The sequence below is a fragment of the Dama dama genome, chromosome 26 (genome assembly GCF_033118175.1).
Source record: "Dama dama isolate Ldn47 chromosome 26, ASM3311817v1, whole genome shotgun sequence".
NCBI classification, from domain to species: domain Eukaryota; kingdom Metazoa; phylum Chordata; class Mammalia; order Artiodactyla; family Cervidae; genus Dama; species Dama dama.
In genome coordinates, this window is record NC_083706.1 from 55210354 (window position 1) to 55235529 (window position 25176).

Sequence of the window (25176 nt, forward strand, 5' to 3'; positions counted from 1 at the left end):
ATAAGTTTGAATGCTTTAACTTTCCAGGAAGTTTTTTTTTTTTTTTCCCCCCAGAATGGAGCCAACATTGCTACATTTGCTAATAGTCCCTTAACTTTTATTTTATGAGGATACCATGTTTCCTTTAAACAGGGTAAGTAAAATGTATTCATATGTGCACATAGATAATGATTGATTATCTGTAAGCATTGGAAATGGGAACAAATTGACAATTGATATAATTAACCACTGAACTCCAAAGATGCCAGTGATTTCACAGGACTTCCACCCTACAGAGCAGTTTCCATATGTGTCTTTGCCTCTCTCCTTAGATGTTAAATTCGCTGAGGGCAGGGATCTGATGTTTATCTCTCAACTGCTTAGCATGGGGCACATGGTATGTGCTAAAAACTCTTTGAATGTGTAGATAATTGAGCAAATAAATGAATGAAACTCTTCTCCATTCCAGAGTTCACCACTATCAAGACCCCAGGCAGTGTGTGTGTTCGTGCTAAGTCACTTCAGTCGTGTCCGACTCTGTGGGACCCTACGGACTGCAGCCCGCCAGGCTCCTCTGTCCATGGGATTCTCCAGGCAAGAACACTGGAGTGGGTTGCCACGCCCTCCTCCAGGGGATCTTCCCGACCCAGGGATCACACTTGCCTCTCTGACGTCTCCTGCTTTGGCAGGTGGGTTCTTTACCACTAGTGCCACTTGCGAAGCCCCACCCCAGGGAGAGGACCTGCCTTTTGTCCTTCTCATTCATCCCCAAATGTCTTTCAGTAAAAACATCAAACTCAGGTGAAATGACAAAGAGAACCAAATTCCTGGCTTTGCTGCTGCTGCTGCTGCTGCTAAGTCGCTTCATCGCTTCATCGTGTCCGACTCTGTGCGACCTCATAGACAGCAGCCCACCAGGCTCCCCCGTCGCTGGGATTCTCCAGGCAAGAACACTGGAGTGGGTTGCCATTTCCTTTTCCACCTGGCTTTGCTAACCCCAAGCAAAAGAAGTGTTCCCTAAATGAACCGATCTTGAGTACTGATCCGTTTAGCAAACTGGTAGATAAATCTTACCTCAAGTAAACGATATCCCTTTTCATTAATCAAAGCCCAGTATTTTCTCCAGAATGTTTCCTAGCCAACTTCTCTGAACCTGACCGAGCCCTGAGCCATGCTCTGGAGCCTGAGCACACTTGGGAGGTTTTCCTGGGGTACCGAGGGGTGCTGGGCAGGCCTCCTTCCCCAAGATCTGCTAGGTCAGCACGGTGATGGCAGGGCGGTTTCTGATCTAGAACCCGCCTGAGCTCTGGTGCCTCGGCTTCAGGACCTGCACTGTAATGCATTCCTGGACCCCAGGTGACAGGCAAGATAAGGACGAGGAACAGCGGTATCCAGGCCAGATGACGGGAGTTCCATCTTAGCCAGAGGGGCCACTGCTATTGAATGAATCAGGCTGGAAAACAGTCTGTGAGAACTGATCTCTGCCTTTCCTTCCCCAGGGTGCTCAGGACGGGCGTCTCAACGATTAATTAATTACCAGGCTGGAACATGGCACAAGCCATGGGATCTGCAGGCCTCGGGGGAGACGGTGCGGGGGGGCCGGGGTGTGCGATCTCAGGCTCAGACAGAACCAGTAGACGTTGATCAACATGAAAAACATCAATAAATCTTGGAAATACTTTATCAATACCCATAGCTAACAGTGACTGATTACTGATTTTATCTTCCAGTCTCCATGTTAAACCTTTATGTATAGTAGCTCGGAATCATGAAATAGGAGTCACAATCATCCCCATTTCACAGAGGAGAAAAATGAGGCTGAGAGAGTTGAAGGAACTGCCCGGCTGTGAGAGGTAAAAGTGAGACTCCAATTTCAGTGGCTCTACTGCAAAGCCCACCGAGAACTTCCCAAATTCCAGAAAAGGTTCTCTAGGATAATTTTAGGTTATGGAGCACATTCCAAAAATATCCCCTAGAGTAGCTTTCTTTTTAAAAATGAAAATAGCCTTCATCTGTGCATCTTCTAATCCATGGTAAATTACAAAAAAAACCACACAACCTGAAATGGCTAAAATTAATAAGAGACAGCACATGCTCTCATAGTAAGAACTTCCTGTCAAACATGCTAGAAGCATAAGCAAGTCATTTTGCTGCCCTGGGCCCCATTTTTTCAACTATAAAGTGAACAGTTAGATGAGGCAATAGTTACACCTTCTGGAAGTGCTATGGTTCTTAGGCAACGCTGCCAATGACCTGAGATCAGAGCTTTCTTGGGGGTGAGGGTCTGGCAGAGGCTGAGCCCTGAAGCCTTTCTAGGGTATGCACATAGAAATAGATTCAAGATATCCAAGTTACATTTAGAAGTCCCCCAAATCATTCTTGCCAGTAAATGATTTAGCCAACTCAGCTGGCACAATGCTGATACACTATAAAAACATTTAAGCTGTAATTTATAAACTGATTCCAAATATTATATTAAGCAACCTGGCTTCTCTGTTCATTAGAGTTTACCAAATGCTGAGTTCTAAACCTAAAAGTCAAGTCAAATGTAAAAGCAAGTATGAAACACTAAGTCTCTCCCTAGGAGCCTTTTTGATAAAGATGATACTGTTTCAATCTCCAAATATAATAACTACTGCTACTTTCCTGTTAATATCACTAGATACTGAATTTGAACAAAACAAATTTTTCAGTCTATTTTAAAATATAAATTTCACAGAAAGAATTAAAAAATAAGTTTCTTACAAAATGAGCTATCTTTTTCATTAGTCCAAATAGAGGAAATGCACATCCATGTTAAGCACTTTATACATCCTATTTCTCAAACTCAAATAACTGACAAACCTCCTTCCTAAATTTCACATTTTTTTGGTGAGTGGTTCTTGGTCTCTAATCTGTAACTGAATGAATGAATGGTGGTGGTGATTTAGTCACTAAATCATGTCCGACTCTTGCAACCCCATGGACTATAGCTCACCAGGCTCCCCTATCCATGGGATTCTCCAGGTCAGAATACTGGAGTGGGTTGCCATTTCCTTCTCCAGGGGATCTTCCCAACCCAGGAATTGGCCCCAGGTCTCCTGCATTGCAGGCAGATTCTTTACCAACTGAGCTACTGAATAGACAGGCTTCTTTGGGGAATGCTGGATGGCAGCCGGGCAGGAATATGGGATTTACTGGACTGAAGCACAGGTCAGCACTCAGTAGATGCCCCGGCAGGTGGAGGTACCACGAGGCCAGGACTGCTGCGTCCTAGGTGTCGGGACCTACAGCCCAGAACAGGCCTATACACGCACACAGTAGGATCTCAGCGAACACTTGCAGGATGATTTGGTTGTTAAGTTTTCAGCAGGATTCTCAGGTTCTGCTCTCAGGGTTTTCCCTCCCTAGCAGTAGAATGAGGATAGTAACACATGTCTACCTGGATTTTCACAGGGATCAACTACGAGCAGCTGCTGACAGCGTCTGCAGAGAGTGGAGCACTGAATCAGTGCTGGGCATCTTTATCAGCACTTCTGTCCACCTCCAGCCAGGGCACCTGGGTCACACGAACTGCTCACTGATCACATGCTGACAGACTACATTTCTCCCTCATCCGCTTGACCTTCTGCATGCCTGATGGTTTATTTATAGTTTATTTTGTATGCAGAAATTTTATTTTCACACTGAAGCAACATCACTTCTTTGTCCCCACTCCCCACTTGGTTCCTATTGTATTCTTTTTTGAGGCACTTCCACAGCCCAGAACACCACTGGTAAATGTATCATGCCCATAGGATTCCTGGCATCCAGGAGGGCCAGTGTTTAGGCTCCTTTTCCTAAACAACACCAGAGTTCACTGCCTCCCCTGGGCAAGGACATGAATGGAGGGAGACAAGAAGCTGTATAATAAACTTGGCATTTAGGTATGAAGGTAAAAACTCTTCTGAGTTTCTGTTCTTGTCCACTTTGGTGTTTTTTAAATGCCTGACATCCAGGAAGATGACTTATCCCAATGAACTTATGCTTCTTTATCAGCATGAGGTTTAAAGGTAGCCCTCCTCCATTACTGAATTATTGAATTAACAGTTGTATTTGAAAGATATGTTTTATTCTCAGAAACCAGTCACAAAGATCCTACCTAGTCCTTAAAATTCTGATTTAGTGATTTCATAACAGAAACTTTTAAAACAAGTCCTTCTCTGTTGCTTTCATGTCTACTCCAGAGCTTCGCTTAAAGATCTCTTGTTACAGAACCCACACCTCTATCTAATATCATGGCAGCCAGGACAAAGAAACCCAAGATGAAAAATGTGACATTGTTCCCACTGATGTGACTTCATTAGAAGCAAACACATCAAAACCTCCATAGGTGCCAGCCTTGTGGCAAAGGCGAGGACAATGTCAAAAGAAATCTCTAGGTTGTGTCCACTAGCTCCACCCCCCCCCCCCAAAAAAAAACCCATAATGTCTCTTTTTTTCACTTAAACATGCTTCACAGTTTGGTCATCTACAGACTTAACCATGTAGTTTGGACACTGGAATGCAGAGAATAAGATGTGATTGTTGAAATACAAAACACATTAGAGAACCGTGCACAAACCACTTGGAAACCCGAAGATGACAAGACGCAGGACCGGAGGAAAGGGTCCTCTGGGTTTCAGAATGAATCCATATCACACCCAAAGGCACAGGGCTATTGCATCAGGCACTTTACTACGGAGCACCATTTCAGACTAGTCCAGGTGGATTGTGGTGCTGCCCTTAAAAAAAAAAATCCCTTTTTGTCAATTCTACACTGATTTCAAATACACGAACAATCTACACTACATGGTAGTATCTGTGTGGCTTTGGGTCTCTGTAAAATAAACCTGATCAACACCAGCCAAGGGTGGGGCTTGGGAGGCTGTGTACTTGGGACTTCTGAGGTGCCACCCCGAGCGGCACAGGCTGAAATCCTCTCCACCCAGAGCACCCTGTGGGCACCCGGGGTGACTACCCCAAATCCTGCACAGAGCGTGGAACAAAACTGGTTAGAGACTCAACGGGGGTAGAGCTTAGTTCCCGCTGAGGATCCGAAGACCCGTCCAAGGATTTACCAAGTCCCGACAATAACGTTCGGTTTTAGGAAGATCGGAGCGCCTCTCAACTTTAGCTCCCTGACACGGGTCGCAGGGTGACCGTGCATCTGACAATCGTAAGGGCTCGCGACGGCCCCAAGACCCGCAGCCTCCTCCAGGGCGCGGTGGGGACCGGGGTACCCGCGCGCTCAGAGGCGAGGGCATTTACCTCGAGTCGGCTAAGACTGGAGCTCTTGGAGCGCGACTTCTTGCGCAGGTACACGGAGAAGAACCTGCGCACCGTGAACTTCTTCATGCTCAGCTCCATCGCCCGGCGCCCAGCCGCGAGGAGCCGCAGGGCCGGAGGACGCGCATCCCCGGCGCATCCCAGGCGCGCGGGGTCAGGTCCGCTCGCGGGCGCGAGCGGCCGGGGAGCCCGGGACGGAGGCCATCGGCGCGGGGCGCGGGCGGCGGGCACAAAGGGCAGGCCGAGCCGGCCACAGCGGCCGGGGGCCCAGCGCTCCCGCCTCCTCCCTCCTCCTCCTCCTCCTTCTCCTCCTGGTCCAGCCTGCGAGGACCAGCCCCGAGCAGCCCCGCCCCTCCGCGCCCCGCCCACGGCCACTACTACCAATCAGCGCCCGCCGCTCCGTCCGGCCTCCGCCACTACGACCAATCAGAGTCTGCTGCCCCAGGCTCTCCCCTCCCCCTCCTCCTCCTCCTCCTCCTCCTGGTCCAGCCTGCTAGGACCAGCCCCGGGCAGCCCCGCCCCCCCTGCGCCCCGCCCACAGTCACTATCGCCAATCAGAGCCCGCGGCCACGCCCGGCCCTCCGCCACTGCGGCCAATCAGAACCTGTCGCCCCGAGCTCTCCCCTCCCCCTCCCCCTCTCCCTCCTCCTCCTCCTCCTGGTCCAGCCTGCTAGGACCAGCCCCGGGCAGCCCCGCCCCCCTGCGCCCCGCCCACAGCCACTACCGCCAATCAGAACCCGCCGCCCCGCGCCCTCTGCTACTACGGCCAATCAGAGCCTGCCGCCCCGGACTCTCCCCTCCCCCTCCTCCTACTCCTTCTCCTTCTCCTCCGGCCCGGGAGAACCAGCCCCGGACAGCCCCTCCCTGCCCCGCCCCCCACCACTACCACCAATCAGAACCCGCCGCCACGCCCGGCCACGCCCACCTCCTCGTTTCCCCTCCATTGCCACCAATCAGCGCCCAGCGCCCCACTGCCCCAGGCTCTCGCTTCTTCTCCCCGCCCCTTCCTTCCGCGTACGCGCTCGCTGTGGCTCCGCCCCCACCGCCCCTTCCGCCAATCAGCGCCCTCGGCGGCGCATCCCTAATGAGCCCGCGGAGGGGACCGCGGCGCCGCGCGGGGCGAGCTGCGCGGCTGCTCAGCAGTAGCGAATGTCGCTGTCTCTCTCTTTGGTTGGCCTGCTGGGCTGTTTCCCTAGCTTGGGGTATCATTATGTTTTCTTTCCTTAAAGCATCCATATAAGGACTTGGCCCTCATGCGTTTCTGTACAGAACAAAACTTTGATTGCTGATTAGCAAACACTTATAGAAAACGGAACAAAACGGGGTGCAGGGTGCGCCAGGAGCCTGCACACGTGAGCTCTACACCGCTCTTCGCCCCTTGGCCCCAGCAGCCCTCCCCTTGAGCGCGTCCCCGCAGCCTGGGCGCCCGACCTGGGGGTCCGCCAGTCCTTGCCCGATTCTGAGTGGACCCCCGCGCAGCCCAGGGCGGCCGCAGCCAGCTGGAGAAGCCTCCACGGCTGTGTTTGGAGAACAAAGACATACATCCGTTCTCCATGACCTCCGACTCCATATATAGAAAATTACCCAAACGGAAGATTTATCGGGCGTCCTGAGTGTCCTGAGTCAGGGCCCTCAGAAACCAGCTGCTGGCTGTAGGGCTGCAGGGGATTTGCCTTAAAGGGGAACACAGTTTCCCGCGCCCCCTACCCCCACCCCCCGCCACCAGAAATGCTCATCAGAGGGCTGGAAGCCAGTTCAGATTTGTGACCTTTAGACTTTGTGCAGCCTTTTCTGTTTTCCTTTTGTGCATTGTCCACGTATTTTTGTTTAAAACACGGACCAGACAATCTCATTAACAAACTACCACCACGCCCTGAAAAGTCCAGAAGCATCCGTGCACGTGGCGCTGTGTGACAAGTACTGCTTTGCCAGGCAGATTGTGAAAAATCTACCTGTCATATGATCCCCTGGCTTAATCAAAGGCTGCATTAATACTGGTGTCAGGCTATCTTTGCTACAGCGAGTAAACAGCAGAGGCTCCCAGAAAAGAACTGGTAAGTTCATGCTGCACCTGGGTCAGCAGGCGAGGTCAGACACTCTCTCTGGGGTTCAGTGGGGGTAAGCACAGTCAGTTTAGCATCAAGATGCTGGCGCTGCCATTTCCTTGCTGGATGAGCCTGAGCACACTTGCACGTTCTGTGTTCCCACTGCGCATCTCTAAGATGAAAACAGGCCCCGGACTGGGTCCTGCTTCCTGCAAGGATTCTGCTTGGGGGTCATTATCCCTACTCTGCAGAGGAGCTTCCTACCACCCTGTGTCTCCTGCCAGCACCACTCAGGCGTCCCAGCTCTAAGCAAAGAAAGACAGGCCAGGGCTGCTCTGGCAAAGACAGCACTTGATGGACAGCAGACATCAGGCTGGTCACCGGCTCCAGGAATGAGGAAGAGGCCGGCTGTGGGTAGATGATACAACTAGTCAGACGCAGGATTATGGCTTGCCAGTGATGCTAGCTCAAGGGCACCCTGTGCAAGACAAACACCTGGGGTCGGTCCAGATCAAGGCTTGTGTTTCACCAACAAGAGCATTTGACCTGTTGTAACAAGACAGGAAAGACATTGTCTATGGGACATTCAGGATCCCCCATGTTCGAATGCTACAAAATGGCTCTATTGAACTTGGACATCTCAAAAGAAAAAGAAAAGTAGCTTTCATATGTCAACTGAAGAATTTATTTCATTGCTAGAACAAGTCTGTTTGCTTTTGTCCCGGTAAAACAGAGATATATCAAAATCTCTAGCAATCATTCGCCACCACTGTGTGTACTAATGCAACCAAACCCTCCAGATCAGCAAATCTTGGGTAGGTATCAGGGCCCACTTTAACCTGACTCCAAGCAATCCCTAGCAAATATTGGGAAAGAAAAGATGAGCTTAATAAAGGCTGGTGCCCAGATGATAGAGTGGAGAGGCTTGGAGAGAAGACCAAGAATTCAGAAACCCCTGATTATCCTGAGTCTCTTCCTGACTTAAGCATGATCCATCTGGGACTGAATTCAATGGCCACTGCTGCTTCTAAGAGAGGACCAGACTGGTCGGTGTGCATTTAAATGGGTTGAACACAGGATTACGGAGCTCCTCTGAGCACCTGGCCCTGTGCTTTGCATGCAGGAGTACAATGTGATTACAACACGGCCCCTGACCTCCAGAAGTTCACAGCTGTGTGCTCAAGGAGGAAAATGAACAGACAAATCTGATGTAGGTTTTACATAATGTGGAAGAAACATGTTAAAAAAAAAAAAATGCTCCATGAACAGAGATGAACGAAGAGTCGACCCTAACTGGAGAAGCTGAGGAGTAGGGCGCTTTGGGGTGAGCTCTGGGGACAAGGAGACGTGTTCTGTGCAGACAGAGGAGGTGAGGTCCCAGACTGTGGAAGAACAGGGTTAATGAGAACTTGGAACAAATAAAATCTCATGATTGATTAATGAAAACTAAAGTTTGTACCAAGTCCCGAAAACACAGAAGGCAAAGGATTTGAGAATCCCAAGGATGATAACCAGGAACGGTCCTTCTCTGAGAACAGGCCATCCTGGGCAGGAAGGGGAGGCAGGCTTCTGTCAGGAAGGTAACTGGCAAAGTCTGTGCCCTCCCACCTTGCTTTCCCTCCGCCCAGAGGGCTTTCAGGGATTCGGAGGATGCCCCCTCCTTTATTTCAAGCCCTGCCAAGAGAGCTGTGATGTCTGGGGGTCAGGATTCTGCAGGAGAGAGCAGGGCAGCCCCAGCCCCAGGGAGGCCCCAGGAGGGGCTGCTCGCAGAGTGGCCTGCGTCCCAGGGCCCGAGCAGAAAGGATGTAGCAGTGTCTCCTACACACGGTGGCCCAGCGGTGAAGAACCCGCCTGCCAACACAGGAGATGTGCATTTGATTCCTGAGCTGGGAAGATCCTCTGGGGTAGGAAATGGCAAGCCACTCCAGTACTCTTGCCTGGAGAATTCCATGGACAGAGGAGCCTGGCGGGCTTTAGTCCATGAGGTCACAAAGAGCCGGACACGACTGGGCAACTGAGCACACACACAAGTGGTTCTTAGCCCAGGGGCCCAGCAGAATCACACAGAAATGCTCTCTAGAGAAATCTGCTCTAAACCCAGGATTCAAAGAATTCCTTGCATACAGCTTCCAGGAGCTCACAGCCACTGAACAGGGACACAGGGAGGGGGTCAGCAAAGTCAGCAAGACAGCCGACTACAGAATCAGACGTGTGGACTTTGGCTCTTGGACTTAACCAGGTGTCGGATATACAATGAAATTTAATGTGTTTAAGGAAATAAAAGAAACAAAAAATAGGATCAACAGGACTTCCCTGGCAGTCCAGTGGTTGAGAATCTGCCTGCCAGTTGAGGGGACATGGGTTCGATCCCTGGTCTGGGAAGATCCCACATGCCGCGAGGCAGCTAGGCCGGTGTGCTCTACAACTCCTGAGCCTGTTCTCTGGAGCCCACTCTCCCCAACAAGAGAAGCCACTGCCATAAGCCTGAGCACCGCACCAAGAGAGTAGCCCCCGCTTGCCGCAACTAAAGAAAGGCTTACACGAAGCAGTGAAGATCCAGTGCAGCCCAATATTAAATAAGTACATAAATATATTTTTTTTTTTAAAGAAAATATGATTAAGAAACGAGAGACTCTAAAAATGAACGAAGTAACTCTGGAAATGAGACGATGCAGTCTGGACACCAAACAGGTGCAGGTGAATATAAACATCCTCCTTATCAGAGAGCAAATTCAATGCAGCTACGGCAAGGTGAGCATGATCTAAAGATGCCTCGGTGAGAAGCGCTGCATTGTGGAATGTACGTCAGAAAGGGAAACATCTGGAATGACGTTCCTACCCACTCTTCCGATTATGACTGTGCCGAAATCCTCTGAGCCTCTAGAACCGGGGCTGACTTTGTCAAGGGGTATAGTTGGCAATGTCTGGGGACATTCTGGGGTCTCACAACTGGGGGTGATGGGAAGGCTGCTGCTGGCATCTCGAGGGCAGAGGCTGGGGACACTGATGAGTCTCTGCAACACACAGGACATCCCCACAGAGGATGAGCCTGTGCAGAACATGCCAGTGCCGAGGTGAGAAAGACCCCTCTGCGAAACCTGTCTACCTTGCTCACAAGCTCATCACTGCAAAACCAGCAATCCATGCAGGAAACCAAAATGAGGAAGTGCTCCATAAATTATAAAGTGCTCAAGAAAGACATTATTTGTTAAAATCCTAGCGTTCCACCCAGGAAGATCAATGACATGCCCGGGAAAGGAGTAGCCCCCCACTCCATGTTCTAGAATGCTAATCTGGAAGCTTGCTCCATCGGTCTGTGTCATCCAGTGTAGGGCACGGCCAGTCACCCCATCACCCGAACCAGAGGATGAGACCGCCAGCCACTGTGTCATGAGTGGGTTCCGTGTGCAGGGACTCCAACTTGCCGTGATAGTCTCCACAGTGTTCCTGTCTCACTGCTTTCCAGCTGTTCTCACCAGAGTATGGTCCTTCAGGGCTCAAGACCGGGCCCCACAAGTCACCTGCAGTCTGCCGACCAACGTGACCTTTTTAGAAGCAGAACCCGAGGGGTGGGGAGTGGATTCTCCTACACGCAGCACCTCTCCTCCTGGGCCAACCGCACCCACACCCGTGTGCATAGGAGCGTCCAGCCTCCGTGGGGCCACGGCCACTGCCAGGGCGTCCTTCCTGCCTCCTCCTACCGCCTCAAGATTCAGCATTACTCCGGGAGGCCTACTGAAGTCTGTGCCCCACAGGTGGTGCCAGGGCGTCCTCCCCGGGGTCCTTATTACCCTAACCTGCTAGATAACCACTCCTGGCCTCTGTTAGCCTCTCACACCCACGTGGACACACTCCAGATGGCCACTGTGTGTGGTACCCTGACACGCTGGCTTAAAGGGATTTGGTGATGACTGTTGAAGATCTGGGCCTGCATTATCATTCCATCTCTGTGATACACTGTGAATGCTATGAACCAGAGGTAGTGAACCCATTTACAAGGTGGAGACACTGAGGCCCAGGGAGGTGAGCTGACCATCTAAACTCACACAACAGAACAAGGAGAATTCAGACAAGGTCTGCGTGTCTAGGTCCTCACATATTCACAGCACTACACCAGCTGGGTGTCAAAAGAAGCCACAGGAAGGGCTGGCCACGGTGGGAGACAGGCCAGGGTCCTCGTTTCCCTAGACACCTGCCCTTGACCAAGAAAAGCTCTTGGGGCCAAGATTAGAGCATCTAATTCCGGCGTTAGAGCATCTCACAGACCAGCTCCGGTGGCGGCCTCCAGTGGCTTCACTACGGCCTTGGGGACACACAGCGCGTGAGTCCTTGGCAGCAGGACGCCGTGGTCTGGGAGCAGGGAGGCCAGGCATCCTTGTGAAAACCCAGTTTACTCCAGGGGCCGTGGAGGGACGCCAGGGTGAGGCTCTGACCACGTGCGCGAGCCGGGGCAGGACGTTTGAAATCATTAACGTGCTTGTGCTCACTGGGTCTTCTCTGATTATCAATTTTAAAGCGGGGAGCGGCGGAAAGCCTTGCGTTCACCGGGAGGTGCCAGCATCTGTAGGACTTCCGGGTTTGCGCTTTGCTGCTGTTTCCACGATGTTATGGGTTGGGTCCTGTCCCCTCTAAAAACATGTTAAAAGTCTGACCCCCAGAGCCTCAGACTGTGGCTTTATTTGGAGAATAGGGTCACAGCAGGTGTAACTGGGAAGATGAGGTCGTGCTGGACAAGGAGGGCCTCATCCAGCATGACTGGTGTCCTCAAAAGAGGGGCCGCGTGGAGGCAGAGACAGCGGAGGAGGCCGCAGGGACACGGAGGCAGAGGCCGGAGGAGGCGGAGTGAGAAGAGGCGGGGCGGTTCCGAGCCGCTGGCCCTGCACCCCTGACCTTGGACTTCAGGCCTTCAGACCCGTCAGACAGTAAGTGCCTGCCATTTGAAGCTCTGTGTGTGGGGCTCTGTGCTGCTTGCCCTTTGTTATGGAGACAAACATACTCCTCATCCCACAAATTTGCAGTGAACCCTCCTGATGAAGACGGTCAGTAGGGAGGCGCACGACCAAATGGAGAATTTGGACCAAGCCTATGTGCGGAGATGGGGCTGCAAACAGAGGAATAAGGGGCTTTTTCTTGTCAGCCCAAGCCCATACATAAACTAGAGAGGAACTTTGAAAGGAAGGGAACTCACAGGAAAGAGGAAACAGGTTAAAACTATAGCAGGAAGGATTTTTGTAACTTAAAAAGGAAAAAAAAAAAACCCCACCCTCTTATAATAGAAAAGTTTCTTAAGACCTGGACTGGGTACAAAGGAGAATGTAAACTTCTTGCCAGAATGTTTTTTAGCAAGAAATCTTTTTTTTTTTTTTTAATATTTATTTTTAACTGGAGGATAATTGCTTTACGATGTTGTGCTGGTTCCTGCCACACATCAACCTGAATCAGTCACAGGTACACATATGTCCCTCCCTCTAGACCCTCCCTCCCACATCCCACCCCTCTACAGCCTTGCAGGCACTAAACGTTTATATTAGCAATGAGAACTAGACAAACACATCCAAAAATATGCAGGGACACTAGAAACAAAACAACAGGGCTTTAGGCTGCACGGCGTGTCGTGTTCTGGGGTCCATCCCTCACCTTCTTCATCAGAAGGACGCAGGACCAGGCTGGGCGGTGAGGGAGGGCTTTCTTGGCAATATGGTGGGTTACATATGCAGAGGGGCTTTCCTGAGACACAGAAAACAAAGGGAAATTCCCCTTATTTTTCTCAGAGCATGGCTGAGCCAACAGTGAGCAGGGGAAAACACATTCAGACCAAGATTGAGAATAAGAAGTTCTCCCAAGGTAAGTGATGTTACGCGCAGCCTTTGTCCTGGAGCCTGTGATCATCCCTCTGGTCTAGACCTGAGGTCTTAACAGGATCTGAAGAATGGGTGGGACTCGGGGGGAAGGGTGAGGACTGCAGAAAGCCTGGGTCATGCAGGGCAGGTCAGACCCACCCTGAAGGCAGGACCCCATTGGGGCAGACTGTAAGGTAAGCTGGGAAATTCTCTCCCTGCAGGAGGAGAGTTGCTTTTACAGGTGTGAGCACTGGAAAGAGAAAGAGAAAAGAATTCTCTCTGGTTTCTGCGGCTCCCACACATGACGGCTGGAGGACAAAACTTACCCTCCGTGTGTGACCTGAAAAACTCCAAGCCAGAAACTTCCTTTTTAAAGATCCCAGTTCACAGCAGCAAAAGGGCCATGCGGAAGCAAATGTAAGTTCTCTGGAGGAACATTCTTCAAACATGTCTCAAAGCTTCAACACAGAGAAAATAGTAAGGAATATGAGCTCGCAGTGATCAGTTGCTAAATTCACGAGGAGCTAGGTCACCAGGAGCAAGAGGGAGCAGAGATAACAAGCTACAGAGTCAGACAGCGTGGAGACTACAGGAACTGAAGCCTTTGTATAATTTATATAAAGTGTGTTTGCTTAATATGTTTAAAAAACAAAAGGGGGATTGAAGGCATTACAAGGAAACTAGAGATTATAAAATGATCAAGCAGATTTGTAAACAAAAGTGGAACTTTGCAAATAAAACTGTAATAATGTAAGTTTACAACAGATTTTATTTTCTTGGGCTCCAAAGTCACCACATACACTGACTGCAGCCATGAAATTAAAAGGCACTTGCTCCTTGGAAGAAAAGCGATGACAAACCTAGACAGTGTATTAAAAAGCAGAGGCATCACTTTGTCGACAAAGGTCTGTCTAGTCAAAGCTATGATTTTCCCTGTAGTCATGTACGGATGTGAGAGCTGGGACATAAAGATGGCTGAGCGCCGGAGAATTTGTTTTTGAATTATGATGCTGGAGAGTTCCCTGGACTGCAAGGAGGTCAAACCAGTCCATCCTAAAGGAAATCAGCCCTGAACATTCATTGGAAGGACTGATGCTGAAGCTCCAATATTTTGGCCACCCAATGAGAGGAGCTGACTCATTTGAAAAGGCCCTGATGCTGGGAAGGGTTGAAGGCAGGAGGAGAAGAGGGCGGCAGAGGATGAGATGGCTGGATGGCATCGCTGACTCAGTAGACATGAATTTGAGCAAACACTGGGAGATGGTGAAGAACAGGGAATCCTTGTGTGCTGCAGTCCAAGGGGTCGCAAAGAGCTGGACATAACCTAGTGACTGAACGGCAACAACAAGATTAAACAATAGTAGACAAAGTCCGAGAAAGAGTTGATAGAGGAAAAGTTAGATCTGCTGAAAATCGACAGAGTGAAAATCAGAAAGACTTCCAGATCAAGAACCTGAGAAAAGTTCACGACCAATGAAAATATCACGTAGAGAGCCAAACACTCACGGCCAGCAAAGAGGAAATAAAAATCAAGTTAGAAATGAAGTCTTGACTGAAAAAATATCATAGCAGAAGGAGGGTGATGAGAGTTACAGCCTTTTAATGTCCTTGTACTTTTTCTGGAAGTCAGTAAAGACGCAGATTACTTTTAGACTAAGTTAAATATGCATGCTAAAATTTCTAGAGTAATCAATAAAAAAGTAAAAATTCATTGTGTCCAGTTGTCCGTTGGTATCCATGAACCAGCTCCAAGAACCCCTCGGATACCAGAATCCACAGATGCTCCATCTCTTATATAAAATGCAGTATTACCCCTGGTGGATCCAAGGTTGGTTGAATCCAAGGATGTGGAACCCGGGGATGTGGGAGAGCCAACTCTAACTGCTACACGAATAGAGTCAAAAGTACAGAACAAGAAAATATTCCAGAAGGAAATATAGGAATTCAGAAAAAGCAGAATGAGTGGAAAGCACAAGCTGTTGGGAGTGGCGGCCACCACTGACCGGGACATCTCTGCATTCCTCGTCCGTTGATGCTGGCCACACTCAACCCATCTCTCAGGCTTGTGCTTGCAGTGAGCAGCGTTGGGGATGAGGTAATGTTTTCCTCTAGGACAGACAGCAGGCTTGCTTACCCCTTGTTATAAACACAAGGTCCCCAAGCTCAGTGATCCTTGCCTGGGATGCAGGTTCACTCTGAGCATAGCATCCATCTGGCCCCCCTTGCAATGGCCCTTTGGGTATTCGGGGGCAAAGGAAACCAGGGGATACGGTACTCATGCCACTTGAGTGAGGAAGTCCCCTCTCTCTGATCTAGAAGCTTGTGTTTTCCTCCAACATCTCTAAAATAGAAACATGCTAATTATTAGATTGTAAGTAAGCCAAAGTCAAAACCTAGACCTTTTACACAAACTAAAAATGTAGAAAGAAATGAATACATATCAAAAATTGCAATCAATGTGAATGGGCTGAACTCTCCAGTCAAAAGACAAAAAATGCCAAATTGTTTTAAAATGGATTTAGTTACACAGATATTTCTGAAACAAGAGACACAGAAAACTTGAAATAAAAGAATGGGAAAGATATGTCATGCAAATACTAATAAAGGGAAGGATGATGAAGCAACATTAATGTCATACAAATGACACGCATGTGAAGATATTAAAAAAAATCACTATATATTGATGAAGTTTCCATTCACCAGGAAGACATAATAATTCCAAACTTGCATGTACCACATAATAAAGCTTAAAAATATATTCATCAAAATTTGGCAGGATCAAGAAGAGAAATAGCAAATCCATTATCATTTGGAGGAATGCCTAACACATCTCTCAGTAAATGAAAAATCAAGCAGAGGAACAAAAATCAGTAAATATTTGAATAATTAAACAATACATTTAAGAAAGTTGACTTAAGGAACAAGTACATATATCCAACCACTTTAGACTGTGCATTCTTTCCAAGTTCACATGAAATATTTACAAAAAAATTGACCACATTATAATCTAGGCACAAAGTATAAAGCAGTAATTATCTAAGAATTAATTTACAAAAAAAAATGAAAATTAATCTCACAAGCACTTGTTACTGCATAGATTGATTTTTCTTCCCATACCACAAGGATCAATTTTATTTCATTAATAACCCTATAAGATTGGAAAATTTTTAAATACAATTTTAGTAGTATTGCCATGTATAGAAACTAATGCTGTAATATCAGAGGCTTTGTGAAACAGCTGTGTTTCGACAAACATCTCGGAGCTATTCCCAGATCAGTGTCTTTTCCTACAAAGCCAAGCAAGTTTGCTGGCGCTCACGCAGATCTGTGGAAACAGCCTGATATAAACACCTGAACTGAGCTTGGCCCTTCCCACCGTCTCCCCACACTCCCCACCCCTGCTCCTGGGCTCCAGCCACGCGCCCTTCTCTGAGCTCTCTGGCGGGCCCCACTCCTGAGGGTCTTGAAGCCGCTGCATGGCCACTAATCCCCATCTGGGCCACACGGTGACCCACCCTCCCTCACAGGCTCAGACTCCACCTGCAGCTCCCATACCCAACACCAGTGCTTCAGGACGCTTTCCACGAACCCCAGAATCAGTCAGGCCCCCGATGAGAAGCTCTCAAGGCAATGGCAGTAATTTAAATTATTTAGATTGGAATACTCAGCTGTACCTGTGTGACCATTTGATTAATGCTTTTCTTCCCGATGGGCTTCCCTGGGGGCTCAGACAGTAAAGAATCTGCCTACTGATGCGACAGACATGGGAGACTAGGGTTAGATCCCTGGGTCGGGACGATCCCCTGGAGAAGGAAATGGCAGCCGCTCAAGCATTCTTGCCTGGAGAAATCCCATGGACCAAGGAGCCTAGCGGGCTACAGCCTATAGGGCTGCAGAGAGTCGGACACGACAAGTGACTGAGCATGCACCCACGCGCCCAGGTGTGTGTGTGACCATTTGCTGAGTGCTTTTCTTCCCGATGGACTGCAGACTCCACAAGGGCAGGAACTGTGTCTGTTTTGCAAACCACTAACCACAGTGCCTGTCATGATGCCTGAACATGCAAAGCAAAAACGTGCTGAGTGGACAGATGCGCGAATGGGGCAGCGGATTGCCAGGCAGAGAGTCACCCGCGGCTTTTCAACACAATGAGCTTTGTGATGCGGGACAGAGGGAAGAATGAGTGGACTCGGCGAGATCAGCTGCCCACCCCTTCCTCTCCCTCCGGCTTCCTCTCTTTCATCCAGTAATTAGCACATCATCTCCCGTAACTAGGGGCCAATCAGCTATATGCTGAGGACATATGACATCTACTTTCCAAAAAAAGAGAATTCTTTAGCAGGGAACAGATGTTAGGTTCACAATGGTACATCCTGAAGTTCAGCCCTGTGCACAGACCACACTCCTGAGCCAAGCACCCCCCATCTCCTGTGCCTGCCCCGCCCCCCACCCCCAGCCCATGACCTCACTGCTTCCGGTTATTCTTGTGCCTGTGCTTCCTTCCCAGGACAACGGGGAGGGGGCGGTCTGGTGACTTTTCAGGAAGTCTCTGATCCTGCCACCGTTCCCCGGGAGCAACTGCTTCAGCTCATCTCCCCGACTTCTCAGGAAGGATTAGACTGAAGTTGCCAACATGAAAGCATATTGCAAAAGCATTATCGCTTGGGGATATTTTAAACGGCGGTCTGAAAATGTGAAAAACCTAAGAATCTGTCATTTTCATGGAGGATTAACCTGACTGAGGGTGTGGTTTGTGTCCGCCAAAAGGTTGTTTGAAGTCCCAACCCGCAGAGCTATAAATGAGACTTTATTTGGAGATAGGGTCTTTGAAAGTGCAGTGAGGTCAAGATGCAGTCACAGCTGGACTAAGGTTGACCCTAAATCCAGTGTCGGGTGTCCTTGTAAGAGACACACCATCAGGGAAGAACACCGTGCCGTGATGGAGACAGGGACTGGAGCCATGTGTCTCCAAGGGACGCCAAGACTTGCCGGCACCAGCCGGTGGAGCTGCATTCTCCAGAGCCCTGCCAAAGCCGCGGAGGGGGTGGGGGAGCATCCTGAGCGCTGGGGCTTTGGGGTCACTTCTTTGGTACAAGCTCTGGTACAAGAAGCCTCCCTGGAGGCAGAATTAGGGTCCCTGAGAGCAGCACCGAGTCCCAGGTGACCCCAACCTCCCTGGTAGTGCTGGTGAGCCAGGAGGGCTTGAACCAGTTATTCTCACTCGGGCTCGGCGTTTGAGCATTTTCATCTATCACCTTCAGTTCAGTTGAGTCGCTCAGTCGTGTCCGATTCTCTGTGACCCCATGGACTGCAGCACGCCAGGCCTCCTTGTCCATTGCCAACTCCCAGAGTTTACTCAAACTCATATCCATTGAGTCGGTGATGCCATCCAACCATTCCCTTCTCCTCCTGCCTTCAGTCTTTCCCAGCATCAGGGTCTTTTCCACTAAGTTAGCTGTTTGCATCAGGTGACCAAAATATTGGAGTTTCAGCTTCAGCATCAGTCCTTCCAATGAATATTCAGGACTGATTTCTTTTAGGATGGACTGGTTGGATCTCCTTGCAGTCCAAGGGACTCTCAAGAGTCTTCTCCAACACCACAGTTCAAAAGCATCAATTCTTTGGTGCTCAGATTTCTTTATGGTCCAGCTCTCACATCTATACATGACTACTAGAAAAACTAAAGATTTGACTAGACGGACCTTTGTTGGTAAAATAAAGTCTCTGCTTTTTAATATGCTGTCTAGGTTGGTCATAGATTTTCTTCCAAGGAACAAGCATCTTTTAATTTCATGGCTATAGTCACCATCTGCAGTGATTTTGGAGCCCCCCCGAAATAAAGTCTGTCACTGTTTTCACTGTTTCTCCATCTATTTGCCATGAAGTGATGGAACCAGATGCCATGATATTAGTTTTCTGAATGTTGAGTTTTAAGTCAACTTTTTCACTGTCCTCTTTCACTTTCATCAAGAGGCTCTTTGGTTCTTCTTCACTTTCTGCCATCTCTCGCCTTAACACAGCTAATTTCTAAACCTGTTTTCCCAGCTCTGATAGCTCTCAATAGCCCTGATCTCATATTTATAACTTGTCTGCTGGATGGCTTCACTGGATTCTCCAATCTGTGTTTGTAAGACTTACTCCCACAGCAGGGGCTTCCTTGGTGGCTCACATGGTAAAGAATCTGCCTGCAATGTGGGAGACCCAAGTTCGATCCCTGCATGGGGAAGATCCCCTAGAGAAGGAAATGGCAACTCATTCCAGTGTTCTTGTCTGGAGAATCCCATGGATGGAGGAGCCTGGAGGGCTACAGTCCATGGGGTCACAAAGAGTTGGACACGACTGAGCGACTAACTCTAACTAACCCACCACTGCCTCTCCTCGGGGCCCTTACCTTTGTGATGGCATCGCCCGTCTCCCGCTCACAAAGCTCAGACTCTGGACGGGCGTGCCTGGCACCAGCACACGTTTACTCTTTCCTCTGCACCACGCCTTGGCATCATCCCGTCAGCTGCCAGGCCCTCAGGACTCACCTGTGCCTTGGTGCAAAGGTTCACTTGCCCCGCGACCATCTCTGCCCCTGGGTCTAAGCCTTCCTCTCCACCTCCTCTCCCTACTTCACCCCCAGCCACACTTCACTAACAGACTCGGGCCTCACACTGCTCAGCCCCCCACCTCCTGGGGCACCCGTGTTAAGGGAACCAGCTCCACGCTGCCTCTCAGGACACCCACCACGTGTCCCCATCAGCCCTCAAGCCCCTCTCCCACCAGCCCGCCTGGACCAGCCAGCCTCTCCACAGCTGCCCTCCCCAGGCCTGTCTGGGGCCTGGGGCTGCTCCCCTTCCCTCTCCGCATCTCTGCCTGCAAGTGTTCCCGACACCTGTTTTTCAGTGCTGGTCTATTTTATTGATCAAACTCAACACTTAGAAAATCAATGCACACCATTCATTCACGTGTGTGTGTGTGTGTGCATAGGTGTTTCTGTGTATGTGAACTTTGCCCCAGATTCTACACGCTCAGAATACATCAATGAGCTTCCCTTTGCTCCTAGCAAAACGCTCAAAGCACAGGTGAGCATTCTCGTGGTCACCCGGCAGGATTAGAAACCACGGCCGTGCAAAGCGGGGTGTACTCGCCCACCTCCGTCTGCCAAGGCCAAACTCAAACAGAAACTCTTGTTCTCGGGTTTGCTTTCCACGGTGGAGGAAACGTCTTTCTTCTGGGAACCCCTCGGCACTTTGTAACGATCACATCGTCTGATGTTCCAGCTTGGGTTCCAGTTCCTCGCAGACCTCCGTTGACCGCGTTTCGCAGACACCGCGCTTCTCGCGCACCGGGGGTCCGTGGCCGCCCCACGCCCGCGAGGCCGCCGGCGCCGTTTCCCTCACAGCGTTTGCTCACTTTCAGGTGCCCGTGCCACCTTTGGGCCATTCTCACAATTCTCTCGAGCTTTTCATTGTCATTGCATTTGTTCTGGTGATCTCTGATCTCTGACATCGTTACTGAGACTAGCTGATGGCTCAGGTGATGGCTGGCCGTTTTTAGCGATACATTATTTTTAATTAAGATGCGTACTTTTTTAAGACATAATGCTACAGCACACTTGATAGACTACAGTGTAGTGTAAACGCACCTTTTTTGAGCACTGGGAACCAAACAATTCACACCACTGGCTTTGCAGGACACTCGCTTTATCAAGCTGATTGGGGTTCCCTGGTGGCTCAGATGGTAAAGAATCTGCCTGCAATGCAGGAGACCTGGGTTCAATCCCTGGGTTGGGAAGATCCCCTGGAGAAGGGCATGGCAACCCACTCCAGTATTCTGACCTGGAGAATTCCATGGGCTATATAGTCCATGGGGTTGCAGAGAGTCAGAGGCGACTGAGTGACTTTCACTTTCACTGCACCCAGGCCCGCAGTGTCTCCGGGGCTCCTGCGCGATCCTTTCTGTGATGATTGTATGCTTCTCATGTCACATACGCAGGGGGAAGCCTTACAGAACTCCTCTAGCAGCCTCCACTTTGAGGACAGCCTCCCGCATGAAGCAGGTGGTGAGTAAGGGATTAGGGCTCGGGGCTGACTGCAGACGCCGGGGTAGGCTGATGCTGGCGGAGTCCCCACCCCTGATCAGGCCCGTAGGCCCGGGTCAAGGGGCAGCCAGGGCTGGGGGGATGTCCCTGGTGATTGGTGCTCCCAGAAACCTGGGGTGGGAATCCTCTGGAGGGCCAGTGGTTAGGACTCTGCTTCCAATGTGGGGGGCGCTGGTTCTACCCCTGATCTGAGATCCCAGGGTTGTAGGAGCCCTGTCTTCCTGCCAACTTTCTCAACAACAGGCTCCCAGCACGGGGTTAAGAACTGTGTGTCAGGCCCATGTTGACAGGTAGTAGTCACCACGAGGGCAGAAAGATGATGGTCTTTAAACTATTCTTGTTTTAAAAAGATCTTTGTTACCCTTAAAAGAATATCAGCCTCAAGACTGAAACGTAAATCAGACTAGCATGATGGCAGAGATTTATATTCTACGAGGAAGGTTCCCTCAACATCACGCTCGTTTGTTTTGTTGGGAATTACCAAAAATGCATGACTTACTCACTCCCCAAGCTGCCAAGCCAGATTTCCTTTCTCCTCTGTGGGAATGAGACAGGTCCCCCTGGGCTTTCTATTTTGGGGTCCCCGCAGGAAGTCTTCCATCACTGTATCCCTGCTCACAGACACTGAATCAACACAGCATCCACTTTGCAGCAGGTACCAGGAGCCTGACAAGAAGGGTGATCCCCCCTGCTGCCCAGAGGCGTTGGGGGGTCAAGGTGGGGGAAGGGTCAGTGTGATTGTCCCCCTTCTACCATCATCCCTCGAGGATCAAGACAAGATGACTTCTTTTCGTGCCTGAGTCCCGCATGCACACCCGCTTGCCTCAGACAGAGTCCTAACGCATCGGTGCTCCTGTAAAGCTGGGTGTCAGGATAAACTGACCCAGGCATGTGAGCATGGGTGATATCCCATGGGTCGGGGAAATTGAATGTGTTGGCTGCATACTCACCCAATTCCCTCCTTCTCTCTCTCCTTCCTTCTCTTTCTTTCTCTCTGATGTCTCAGCTAAAATTCTAAATGATGCTGACCCTCAGACCAAGCTATAGAAAGGGCCACACTTCCCTCCCACCAGGACTAGGGAGGGGATGGCAGGACTCACCTGCATTGGGCGGCTTCTCGGGGTCTGAGGAGGTGCGTAAGCTGAGGAGCGTCAGGTTGGCTTGTAGCTAACCCTGGAGGACGAGATAGTGACCCACTCCAGTATTCTTGCCTGGAGAACATGGACAGAGGACGCTGGTGGGCTACAGTCCATGGGGTCCCAAAGAATCAGACAGGACGGAGCAACTAACACTTTCACTTTCAACCCCTGGACAGGTCATTGGTTTGTCTGTTTCCAACACCTAAGACTGTGTCCCACGGATGGCTCCGTGCAAAGGTCCCCTGCCTGCAGGAGCCGCCCCCACTGAGACCCCATTACAGACCCTCACCCAGCACCTCCTCTGAGAGCTGTGGACACCTCCCACCAGGAAGCACCAGCGCTTTGCTCAGGATCACGTTTTGGGTTAGAACCCAGACCTCTTGGCTCACTCTGTTCCTTTCTCTACTCCATCTCATAGCTGCATCTTCTTATTTTCTTGGTGAACAGCAGACCATGTCTTCTTCTAATGGACCATCTGCAAGCATTTGCGCAGCTCAGCAGCTACAGAAAAGTGTTGTATCGTGTGGGCAGCAATTCAAAGATTTTTTTTTTTTAAACCAGATTATGCAATTATCTCAGTGCACAGGCTTATGTAAGTGGACCTGAAAAATGGGCCTTTGCAACGAATAAAACTAGAGATGTGCATTCGATTCATTGCTGTTGTATTTCTAAACCTTCCAGAGGAGTTGTGATGCCTGCTAGTCTATTCCTCTGCTCAGTGAGAACCCTTTATCGATAGGAGACAATTCTTCCCTGAATGAAAAAGGAAATCCAAGGAATAGTATGAATGCTTCAGTCTTACAGAAGGGAGAAGCCAAATGTTGTCCTTGAAGCCCTTCATACTGTCACCTTTAAATGTTGGTGATGGCAAATATGTCATCAGTCACTAAGCTTGCTCAGAATCCATACAGATGCTGACGACCCTTACTCAGGATTCTTAAATGTTATGTCTTACTGGCTGGTGGAATGATGATGTCATGTATGTAATGATGTGTGGCCTCAGGGGCGTGAAAATGTGGCTGTCAGCACGTGAATACATCCTGAGAACTTTCTCCCTGGTTCTATTGGAAAGCACTCTCTCCTGAGGAACCCACACGTGTGAGCCAATGCTCTGCGTTATCTCGGGCGCCAGACCAGTCCCTCGCTGTCCTGCTCTGCATGCTGACGAGGCGCCAATTTCAGCGGCAGAAGGCCTTTTGAAAGCGTGTTCTCATGACTGTTACACTTTCGCTAGCGTGCGTTAGTGTGTGTGCATGCTAAGCCGCTTCAGTCATGTCAGACTCTTTGCAACCCAAAGGACTGCAGCCTGCCAGGCTCCTCTGTCCTTGGAATCCCATGTAAGAACACTGGAGTGGGGTGCCATGCCCTCCTCCAGGGGATCTTCCTGACCCAGGGGTTGAACCTGCGTCTCACTATGTCTCCTGCACGGGCAGACGGGTTCTTTACCACTAGCGCCTCCTGCGAAGGCCCACTTTCACTAGATCTTCATTAATTTCTGCTGTTGTGTTTTCAAGACCACTGATGCTAAAAGAATTTAAGAATGGTTAAAGGTCACGACAGAGGCTCCAGAAGAATACTGCCCTTGGAACATTCTCACTACAGAGAACGTAGAAGTTGGAGGGCTAGCCAGCGCTGCAGATTGCCCCAGAAAGAAACCCTGAAAAGTACTGGTAGCAAAGGCCATTTGGGGTATTACATCCTCTCATCTCTACTTGCTATTTTTAAAAAACCGTCTGGCCAGAAACTTATTATTATGTGCATTTTACATTCCAATTTTCTTCCCAACTTCAAGAATGTTTTACAGCTAACTCTTCTTGGGAAATTCACACCAACTGGGTTTACTCGAAGGACGGTTGAAAATGATTGGTCTTCAACATACAAGACATTAATTTGGTTTCTTTTAAATATAACCAGATGGAGTTTACCCCTCTTCACTTTGTGATCTTTGAGGAACTTCCAAAGGCACCTGGAGATGGCTTTCAGTCAATGCAGCCATGATCCTGACACCGTTTCTTGACTTAACCAAGTTTTACCCTCCCTGCTCCGAGGAGCTGCTTCACGTCCTTGATGAACAGCCCGCCTCCACGGTGGAAGGTGATGTCACCCAACGATGCCCTCGACACCTTGTTCTAAAACCGCAAAGCGGCCGCTCAGCTGGGGGTCAGAGCACGGCCCGCTGGTGCCCGGGAGCTGCTCCGGGGCTTTCCAGCCCTGTCGTGGTCAGTGTAGACCGTGGACGCTGCCTTTGGTTAAACAGGCAAGCACTGTGCTTACACTCTCCTTCAATGGACACACGAGGCACTCGCGGTACACCAGCCTCCCCAACGATACACAGGCCTCCGAGGCCTCGGTCACACCCGCTCGCCCGGGGCTGCGTGTGGCCAGGACAGTGGGCAGCGGCCCAGAACCCCAGAACCTGCCACCGTGCTGTTCACCACTCCACTCCTTTCTCCTAAGTCTTTCCTGAGGAGGTAAGTCATTCCCGTCAGATCACCAGGCTCAGCCTTGGTCTGAGCTCCAATCTGGCAGGCCCCCTCTGTTCCTGAATCAGGCAAGAAAGCAGAATCCATGTTGTCATCAGCACCAGAAAGGCTGGAAGCCCTTTCATCAACCACCTTCTCTTCCTAGAGAAACACAGATGTTTTCCTGGATTTCCTATTAATAGCCAGGCGTGCAGAATATAGAACAACCCAACCTTACACAGATTTCCTATGACTTGATGAAAATAGCTAATGGCATTTTATTTGTGACTCTTGAACTAAAAGGATGGAAAAGAGAGAGGAATGATAAATGACGTTAGA

General features: G+C 49.8%; 1 protein-coding gene across 3 annotated transcripts in view; it reads right to left on the bottom strand.

The window, feature by feature from the left end:
- The window catches only part of RPS6KA2 (ribosomal protein S6 kinase A2), a 330716-nt gene that overhangs the window by 157410 nt on the left and 148130 nt on the right, over nt 1–25176 (bottom strand). The window contains exon 1 of one of the 3 annotated variants that reach the window (XM_061130066.1): nt 5248–5386. The exons of the other annotated variants lie outside the window; for them this stretch is intronic. Within the exon in view, the coding sequence (XP_060986049.1) occupies nt 5248–5346 (99 nt within the window). The 5' untranslated portion in view covers nt 5347–5386. Of the gene's footprint in view, nt 1–5247; nt 5387–25176 lie in introns of those variants that run through there. 3 annotated transcript variants of the gene reach the window in all.